Consider the following 10,733-nt stretch of genomic DNA (forward strand, 5'->3'; position numbering starts at 1 on the left):
CCATGAGAGATTTGGGTGATTTCTCCATGAGGGATTATATGTGTTTCCATATGGTTCACCCATATAATTCACCTCTGCTATTGCAGGGTTCTCAGGATCATAAGCTTCTTCTCCAGAAGATGTTTCTTGAGTACTGTTGGATGCAGCTTGCATTCCATTCAGACTCTGAGAAATCATATTGACTTGCTGAGTCAATATTTTATTCTGAGCCAATATGGCATTCAGAGTATCAATTTCAAGAACTCCCTTCTTCTGAGGCGTCCCATTGCTCACAGGATTCCTCTCAGAAGTGTACATGAACTGGTTATTAGCAACCATGTCAATGAGTTCTTGAGCTTCTGCAGGCGTTTTCTTTAGGTGAATGGATCCACCTGTAGAAGTATCCAATGACATCTTAGCTAATTCAGATAGACCATCATAGAATATATCCAGGATGGTCCATTATGAAAACATGTCAGAAGGACACTTTTTGGTCAGTTGCTTGTATCTCTCCCAAGCTTCATAAAGGGATTCACCTTCTTTCTGTCTGAAGGTTTGAACATCCACTCTAAGCTTGCTCAGCTTTTGAGGAGGAAAGAACTTGGCTAAGAAAGCCGTGACCAGCTTATCCCAAGAGTTCAGGCTATCTTTGGGTTGAGAGTCCAACCACACTCTAGCTCTGTCTCTTACAGCAAAAGGGAAAAGCATGAGCCTGTAGACTTCAGGATCTACTCCATTAGTCTTAACAGTATCACATATCTGCAAGAATTCAGTTAAGAACTGAAAAGGATCTTCAGATGGAAGTCCATGGAACTTGCAGTTCTGCTGCATCAGAGAAACTAATTGAGGTTTCAGCTCAAAATTGTTTGCTCCAATGGTGGGGATGGAGATGCTTCTTCCATGTAAATTGGAATTAGGTGCAGTAAAGTCACCAAGCATCCTCCTTGAATTATTATTATTTTCGGCTGCCATCTTCTCTTCTTGTTCGAAAATTTTTGAAAGCTGATTGCTGGATTGTTGTAATTTAGCTTCTCTTAGTTTCCTCTTCAGAGTCCTTTCAGGTTCTGGATCTGCTTCAACAAGAATATTCTTGTCCTTGCTCCTGCTCATATGAAAAAGAGGGAACAGAAAAATAATAATAGGGATCCTTTTTACAACAGTATAGAGGTTCCTATGTGAGTAGAAGAAAAGAAGAAGAAAAGAATGTAATGTAAGGAAAGAAACACAAGGGTGAGGAGAGCAGAGATGTGAGATGAAGAAAGGTGTTAGTAGATGAATAAAGAAATAGAATGAGATGAGAGAGAAAGAGAATTTTCGAAAATTATTTTTGAAAAATGGTTAGTGATTTTCGAAAATTAAAAGAAGAATTAAATTAAAATTGAATTTTGAAACAATTAGTTAATTAAAAAGAATTTTTGAAAAAGAGGGAGATATTTTTGAAAATTAGAGAGAGAGGGTTAGTTAGGTAGTTTTGAAAAAGATAAGAAATAAACAAAAAGTTAGTTAGTTAGTTGAAACAAATTTTGAAAATCAATTTTGAAAAGATAAGAAGATAAGAAGTTAGAAGGGATATTTTAAAATCAAATTTTTGAAAAAGATAATATTTTTAAAAAGATATGATGGAAAAGATATGATTTTGAAAAAGATAAGATAGAAAGATATTTTTGAAAAGATATGATTGAAATTAGTTTTGAAAAAGATTTGATTTTTAAAATCACAATTAATGACTTGATTCACAAGAAATCACAAAATATGATTCTAGAACTTAAAGTTTGAATCTTTCTTAACAAGCAAGTAACAAGCTTGAAATTTTGAATCAAAACATTAATTGATGATGTTATTTTCGAAAATTATGTGATAAAGATAAGAAAAAGATTTTTGAAAAATATTTTTAAAATTTTAGAAAATAACTAAGAAAAATGAAAAAGATTTGATTTTTGAAAAAGATTTTGAAAAAGATAAGATTTTTAAATTGAAAATTTGATTTGACTCATAAGAAACAATTGAATTTTTTTAAAAATTTTTGAAAAAGTCAATCAAAATTTTTGAAATTTATGAGAGAAGAAAGGAAAGATATTTTTTTTATTTTTGAATTTTTAATGATGAAAGAGAAAAATATGAAAATGATGCAATGCATGAAAATTTTGGATCAAAACAATGAATGCATGCAAGAATGCTATGAATGTCAAAATGAACACCAAGAACACTTTGAAGATCATGATGAACATCAAGAACTTATTTTTGAAAATTTTATATGCAAAGAAAACATGCAAGACACCAAACTTAGAAATCTTTCATGTTCAGACACTATGAATGCAAGAATGCATATGAAAAACAACATGCAACGCAAAACCATATAATATGAAGATCAATCAAGAAGGGTTATCAAGAACAACTTGAAGATCATGAAGAATACTATGAATGCATGATTTTTTTCGAAAAATGCAAGATGAACATGCAATTGACACCAAACTTAAAATCTGACTCAAGACTCAAACAAGAAACACAAAATATTTTTTTGATTTTTATGATTTTCTAAATTTTTTTTTTGTATTTTTCAAAAATTAATTTGAAAAAGAAAAATAAGGATTCCAAAATTTTTAATATGAATTCCAGGAATCTTGTACACTTAGTCTAAAGCTCCAATCTGAGGGTTAGACATGGCTTAATAGCCAGTCAAGCTTTAGCATGTAAATCTTTTGGATCTGGAACAGCAGCAGGTGGATTAGCAACAACTAGCTTGCTCTTGATAATGATGGGTTGGAAGCCCCAGTCTAAATGAATTTAGACATGGCTTTACAGCCAGTCAGGCTTCAACATGCTTCATGAAACTCTAGAATTCATTCTTAAAAATTCTGAAGAACAATATATTTTTGAAAAGATTTATAATTTTTTTTGAAAAATTTTTTGAAAATAAAACAAAAAGAAAATTACCTAATCTGAGCAACAAGATGAACCGTCAGTTGTCCAAACTTGAACAATCCCTGGCAACGGCGCCAAAAACTTGGTGCACGAAATTGTGATCTCAGGAAACGGCGCCAAAAACTTTGTACGCACGTCTTAATAAATCGTTTTTCATTCACAACTTCGATACAACTAACCAGCAAGTGCACTGGGTCGTCCAAGTAATAAACCTTACGTGAGTAAGGGTCGATCCCACGGAGATTGTTGGTATGAAGCAAGCTATGGTCATCTTGTAGATCTCAGTCAGGCGGATATCAAGTGGTTATGGAGTTTTCGAAAATAAATAATAAATAGGCAGAAAATAAAGATAGAAATACTTATGTATATCATTGGTGAGAATTTCAGATAAAGGTATAGAGATGCTTTCGTCCCTCTGAACTTCTGCTTTCCTGCTGTCTTCATCCAATCAGTCCTACTCCTTTCCATGGCTGGCTTTATGTAAGAACATCACCATTGTCAATGGCTACTTTTCATCCTCTCTGTGAAAATGGTCCGATGTGCTGTCACTGCATGGCTAATCATATGAAGGCATCACCGTTGTCAATGGCTGCTTCCCATCCTCTCTGTGAAAATGGTCTGATGCGCTGTCACTGCATGGCTAATCATCTGGAGGTTCTCGATCATACTGGAATAGGATTCACCCTCCTTTTGCGTCTGTCACTACGCCCAGCACTCGCGAGTTTGAAGTTCGTCACAGTCATTCAATCCCTGAATCCTACTCGGAATACCACAGACAAGGTTTAGACTTTCCAGATTCTCATGAATGCCGCCATCAATCTAGCTTATACCACGAAGATTCTGATTAAGGATCCAAGAGATAATCATCCAATCTAAGGTGGAACGGAAGTGGTTGTCAGGCACGCGTTCGTGGGGGAATGATGATGATTGTCACGTTCATCACATTCATGTTGAAGTGCGAATGAATATCTTAGAAGAGGAATAAGTTGAATTGAATAGAAAAACAGTAGTACTTTGCATTAATTCATGAGGAACAGCAGAGCTCCACACCTTAATCTATGGAGTGTAGAAACTCTACCGTTTGAAAATACATAAGTGAAAGGTTCAGGCATGGCCGAGAGGCCAGCCCCCAATCGTGATCAATATGATCTAAAGATGAACTAAAAATCATAAGATGTCTAATACAATAGTAAAAAGTCCTATTTATACTAAACTTGTTACTAGGGTTTATAGAGATAAGTAATTGATGCATAAATCCACTTCCGGGGCCCACTTGGTGTGTGCTTGGGCTGAACTTGAATGTTACACGTGTAGAGGCTCTTTCTGGAGTTGAACGCCAAGTTGTAGCGTGTTTTTGGCGTTCAACTCTAGTTCGTGACGTGTTTCTGGCGTTTAACTCCAGACTGCAGCGTAGAACTAGTGTTCAATGCCCTTTTGCATCGTCTAAAATCGGCCAAAGTATAGACTATTATATATTTCTGGAAAGCCCTGGATGTTTACTTTCCAACGCAATTGAAAGCGCGCCATTTTGAGTTCTGTAGCTCCAGAAAATCCACTTTGAGTGCAGGGAGGTTAGAATCTAACAGCATCAGCAGTCCTTCTTTAACCTCTGAATCTGATTTTTGCTCAAGTCCCTCAATTTCATCCAGAAAATACCTGAAATTACAGAAAAATATACAAACTCATAGTAAAGTCCAGAAATGTGAATTTAACATAAAAACTAATGAAAATATCCCTAAAAGTAACTAGATTCTATTAAAAACATGCTAAAAACAATACCAAAAAGCGTATAAATTATCCGCTCATCAGTCTCCCCTACTAAGCCTGGCATGACTGATCTCATCCTCCTAACCATCACTTTGGAAATTACTTTATATACACAACCTACCATGCTGATCGGCCGAAGGTCCTTGATCTCCTTAGCTCCGGTAAACTTAGGTGCTAGGGCCACCCAAGTAATATTGGACTCAGAAGGTAACCGTGACGATCGAAAGAAATCCTGAACAGCTGTCATGAACTCAGCACCAATATCATGCCAGCACTTCTTAATGAAATTCATATTATACCCATCACTCCCTGGAGCCTTGGATGATTCGCAATCCCAGACGGCTTCTCTAATCTCCTCCATTGTCGGTATTCTCTCCAGAGCTATCGAATCTTCTTCATCAATCCGATTTACCAGGCCGTCCCTAAAACCCACTACCGGTAATCTCTCCTGGTGATATAACTCTTTATAAAAATCTCTGATAGTAATTTTGATCCGAGCTTGATTTCTTACCAACCTACCATGAATTACTAGAGCATCAAGTCTATTGTTCCTCCTTCTTGCTGATGCCAAGTTGTGGAAGTACCTAGTGTTCTTATCCATATCCTTTGCATGCCTGGAGCGTGACATCTGCTTCCAGTGTATTTCTTTCCTGACATACCACTGCTTGCAACAGCTTACTAGTGCCTTCCTTCTAGCCTCCACTGTTTCATGATAAACTCCATTTCTTGCCAACTCGTCTATCTTCCTGATTTCCTCTTCAAAACGCTGAATTTTCTTATCCATGTCCCTAAAATTGTCCTAATGCCATCTTCCCAGAGGTACCATTAAAGCCTTCAACTTATCTGTGAACCGTGCCTCACCAAGATTCCTCCATTCTTCCTTGACCATCCTTAGGAAACCATCATGTGTAAACCAGGAATCTAAGCTACGAAAGGGCCGTGGACCATCTCTGGATATGGTATCTTCCACTATAATCGGACAGTGATCTGACAGGCTTCTCGATCCCTCTTTTAATCGAATCTCCAGAAACTCCTCCGTCCATTCTACACTCACTAGGACTCTATCAATGCGACTGTAGGAGCGGCCTCTAAACCAAGTAAACTTACGATCATGCAGTGGTAGATCCACTAGCTGCATATCTTGTACCCAAGACTTGAAGTCTTCTACAGACCCTGTTAACCTATCCTGTCCTTTCCTCTCTTCAACCTGTACAACCTCCTTGAAGTCACCCATGTAACATATCGGGACTTAACATACACCAGCTATAAAGCTCAGTTCCTCTCAGACAGCAAGTTTTTCCGCTCTATTATGAGCACCATATACTGAATAGAACGCACAAGGAAAATCATTTTTCAATAGGACTCCTTCAACATATAAACATCTCTCCTCTTTATAGCAATTGTTCATTCTAAATAGCATAATATCGCACATTAACACTAGCCCCCCGGACATGCCTTCTGATCCTACATACTCCCATCCTACAGCATCGCTCCCCCAAATACGTACTACATCAAACTTAGTCACAACAGGCATTTTAGACTTAATCAAACCTAACATATTCAACTTCTGTTTCTTTTTGAGATCTTTAATCATACTCAGCTTACCAACCCCCCTAACCCCCTAACATTCCAAGAGCTAAAAATCATTTTAAACCTTTAGTACACACCTTTTTGAGCTTTTTCGGTCTGCATCTACGCGCCTTTTCTTTCTGCTTAGCCAACCTCCTCTTTTAGGCAAGCGTTTCATTCTGTTTTTGTAGAATCGCCATAATGTCGTCATCTTCATCGCACTGCACTGCTCCGGATTCTACTGCTAGTTCCCATGCCCTTTTATTCTCGATCATTTGCTCTTCTCTTTCCAGAGCCTTACTATCACTGAGTCCCTTGTGCCCGCTGTTGGTATCCATCCCTGGCCCATTATCGCCACCACCCTCCTTAAATCTTGCAGTAGCCAGAGGCATATCCTCTTCTAATGCTTCGTCACTGACTTCAAGAAAGTCATCCCGGCCGTCCGTAGCATCCTTCCCCGGTGCTAAAGTCGTCTGCTGGGTCAATCTCTCGACCCCAACTTCCCTGGAAGAGCCTAATCTTATCATCACCGGTGCCGAGGTCATTGAAGGCTTAGGGAGAACACCCGTTGATTCCAACTCATCCGTACGGTGCCCAGTCACAGCTTCAGTCACGTCGCGCTCAGCCCGTCGTCGGTCTTGCTCGCCAGCTCGTGCACCTCCTTCGCCTCGTGGTCCCGTCTCGTCACTGATGACAAGTCATCTTAGCCTAGTTTCACTAGTCTTTTTCTTTGTTTTCATTTAGTTTTATGCACTTTCTTAAGCCACAAGTAAGCCAATTGGGTGGAATTTCATGTTTCCTTAGATTCAATTAACTATGGATGAATTGATGCATTTTCATGAGTTTTATACCATAATTGCTTATATGACAAGAAAAAGAATAACTCTCATGATTAGAGCATAGCTTTGATGCAAATGTTGGTTGATGATAGGTGGAATAAAGCTTGGAAGAAGGTTGCAAGAATGGCTTGAAAAGAGGGATTCACGTTTGAGCTAACGTTTGCCTCAAACGTTAACTCAAACGTGAGAAGCAGATGAAGAACACCCTGGAGAAGAGCCAACGTTTGCGCCAACGTTTGCCTCAAACGTTGAGGCAAACGTTGGCTGAAGAAGGAGCAAGGGATGGCAACATTTGAGCCAACGTTTGCCTCAAACGTGAGGTCAAACGTTGACCACATATGAGCAAGGAGAAGCACCCCTGGAGCAAACTAACGTTTGCGCCAACGTTTGCCTCAAACGCGAGGTCAAACGTTGGCACCATAAAAGCAAGGAAGAGCACCTCTGTTTGATGCATTGAGTGAGCCACGTTTGCGCCAACGTTTGCCTCAAACATTGGGCCAAACGTTGGCCAAAAAGAGAGCATGGGGAGATCCACGTTTGAGCTCACGTTTGACCTCAAACGTTGAGCCAAACGTGGATGACAGCATCTCGGCCTAGCTGCATAATTTTACACAAGTAACGTTTGAGTCAACGTTTGCCTCAAACGTTGACTCAAACGTGAATGGTTCATTGCCCGGTTCACTAATGGATTTCTTCCCAACACCAAGAGCAATCAACGGAGGCCACTATCAACCCAATTCCATCAAGACTAAAGGCCCAATTCATGGCTTAATGATCATTTGAAGAAAGTGTATAAATAGCTTAGGATTTGAAGTTTTAGGAAGCTTTTTCGTTTTAGAGTTTTCTTTAAGAATTTTCATAGTATTCACAGTAGAGAACTTTTGGTTTTTGAGCTATTTGGAGATTTAGAGTCTTGAGTGTTGAAGAATTGAGGAAATTCTGTCTCAATCTCACCTTGAGATCTCTTTTTGTTTCTTTCACTGCACCATTGGAGAATTGAGATTTGAATCCAAGTTTTCTTCTGTTTTGATTTTTAATCTCTTGCAATTGAATTCTAAATTTGGATCTAAGAAGGCAGTGAGATCTAGACTTGGTTATCTAGTCTCTTGAGTCCTGAGATCTACATCTTTCAATTTCAATTTCCTTGTTGCATTGCTACACCAAGTTTATTTTCATTTGCATTTAAGATCCGGTTCAATTAGATCCATCTTCTACGTTTCTGTTTGTTGAGATTTACTGCTCTCTTGTTTAATTTTTGCAATCCCACATCCCTGATCCATTTACAATTCAAGCCATTTATATTTTTTGTATTCTAAGATTCTGCAATTTACATTTCTTGCATTCTAAGATTCTGCAATTTACATTTCTTGCGTTCTAAGTTTCTGCCATTTAATTTCTTGTTCTTTAAGATTCAGCACTTTTATTTTCTGTTCTCTTTAATTTCCTGCAATTCACCCCTCTCCCTTTACTTTTCATGCAATTTAATTTCTGTTAATCACAAATCACTCAACCAACTCTTGATCCGCTTGACTAAATCAACCACTAAACTAAAATTGCTCAATCCTTCAATCCCTGTGGGATCGACCTCACTCATGTGAGTTATTATTACTTGATGCGACCCGGTACACTTGCCGGTGAGTTTTGTGTCGGATCGTTTTCCGCACATAGCATCCAGGTTCTGTCCTTCAAGGCGGGCGCGTGCTGCGGTGCACGACCCAGGAGATGGAGAGCACCCATCTGCATCTATAAGGAGCTCGACCCGACCCGCCCGCCTAATGCAGTCTTGCGTGTCCTTCACCGCATCCTCTGGGCCTGCAGTTAATGAGGAGCAACCCAATCTCCTTCCCTCATCCCTTGTGCCACCTGATGTATTATTGGGCCAGCCCTTAAGTCCTTTTTGCTTCTATTTTTTTCCACAGCCACTAACATTCAGCCCATCAAACCCATAATCCCAACTAACGGTTTTTTAAGATTCAGCATCAGTGAGGAAATCATTAGATCCCTTGAAATCTGTTAATCCCTCCATAACAGAATCATCCGTTACCTTCGCAGTGTTAAATTCAATTAAGTTACAATAACTCCACTCATTCAAAATTTTTTCGAGAATTACCAGTCTACCCTTTTCAGCTTAGCATTGTCATCAACCCATCAACCACCGGATCTCCACTTGCCACTGGTACTATCGAATTCAACCTGCTTGTTCCCAAAATTTTGCATGCTTTTGGGAGACCAGAAGTGCTAACATCCTCAAGATGACACTGCGATCCATAACTCTCATGTCCAACCTCCTTAACTAGGACGTCGAACCCACTAGTACCAACGATGATGTGAATCCACTCGTTGATAATGTCCATAATACAAGTGTCAATTTGTATCCATCTCACACTGAAGGAGAGACATGATTTTGTAGCTTCATCGCACCCTACAACTTCGCCCCATTGACTACCAATAAGCTTAAACGTCTCCACGGACCACGTAAGCAACGGGACACCAAAACATTCTAGCCATACCCTTTGGGTTTCACTATGCTCCTCTTCATCCCACCTCCAAATTCTATGGAAGAACTTCAGAATATTGTTTATTTTAAACATGAAGGCTTCTTCAGCACTTAAAATGCTATCAAACGTCAGGAGAGCTTTGTATGCTCCGAGTTCTCGTACCTCCACGACTTGTGGTAGATTCTTACCTATCATGGCTCTCAGAGACTTATAGTCAATAGCCTTAGTTGTACCGCCTATTAGACTTCTCTGCAACCAAACCAGGTTCTCTTTTGCCACAGGCACTTCCATCTTCTTCGTCCACCCATTGCCGTGAGGGTCTTTTTTTTTTCCTCTTTCCTCCGCTCTTTCACCTCTGTCCTTGGATCTCTTTGGCTAACCTCAAGTTGAGTTTGAACCTTAGTTGTATTCTGAATGGCAAGTGCCACCTGATGCCTCTGAGTATTCGTTACTTCCTTCATACGTCGATACCGAGCTTCTCCTACCGAGACAACCTTGCCCCGTAGCCTCATTCTATTCATTTTCGCAATGGCCTTAAGAGCTCCACCCTTTGTTGTATACCGGATGAAAGCAAAAATGTATGTTACCATTTTTTTGTTTTCTTGATAAGTAAATATCATTTACGCATCCTGTCCAGTTGAACAAATGATACAGTTCCGTCTTCGATATATCTTCAGGAAGATGTTCTACAAAGATAGAAAATGACTCGTTTTCCAAGCGGTAGTACTCTTCTCGATTCCAAACCCTAGGATCTCTATTTAGATGCCTAGTGCTACCCCTCCCAGTGTTTTCCACCCATCCCCTCTCTCTCTCTCTCTCATCTCTATACTTTTTTAAAATAAAATAATATTCAATCAACTGTTTAATTCCTTTTAAACTAGTAACAAATCAATATGTATTTCACAGATATTTCAGTCACAATAGAGTCTTTGATTTGGCACAATCATGAATAGCGAGCTATACTAAAATAAACCTCATTTTTTATTTTAGTCATTGAAAATTAGGATGGAAATTGTTGCATGTTATCATTGCTGGCTATCATCTCATACAACCTCTTGATTTTAACCACTTCAACACAATTCAACAATATGTGAAGATGTACCGAATTTAATTTTTCAAATGTTAGCCACCTATCCTCTCTCTTACCCCCTACAACACC

General features: G+C 39.0%; 1 protein-coding gene and 1 non-coding gene across 2 annotated transcripts; one reads left to right on the forward strand and one right to left on the reverse strand.

Moving 5' to 3' along the window:
- The first annotated feature begins 451 nt into the window (after nt 1–451).
- LOC148544651 (small nucleolar RNA R71) lies at nt 452–555 on the forward strand. The gene has a single exon (XR_015901165.1). It is a non-coding gene; the product is annotated as a small nucleolar RNA R71 (small nucleolar RNA).
- Nucleotides 556–5,467: 4,912 nt separating this feature from the next.
- LOC148544652 (uncharacterized) lies at nt 5,468–5,902 on the reverse strand. The gene has a single exon (XM_088498973.1). The coding sequence runs from the start codon at nt 5,900–5,902 to the stop codon at nt 5,468–5,470; it is 435 nt and encodes a 144-aa protein (XP_088355099.1).
- Between the last annotated feature and the right edge of the window lie 4,831 nt (nt 5,903–10,733).

Source organism: Arachis ipaensis, chromosome B9 (genome assembly GCF_059453495.1).
Source record: "Arachis ipaensis isolate K30076 ecotype BB chromosome B9, ASM5945349v1, whole genome shotgun sequence".
In the NCBI taxonomy this organism is placed as follows: domain Eukaryota; kingdom Viridiplantae; phylum Streptophyta; class Magnoliopsida; order Fabales; family Fabaceae; genus Arachis; species Arachis ipaensis.

Bases quoted from the DNA above. Each gene is read 5' to 3' on its own strand.
- LOC148544652 (XM_088498973.1), bottom strand. From the start codon at position 5,902: ATGGGTGACTTCAAGGAGGTTGTACAGGTTGAAGAGAGGAAAGGACAG.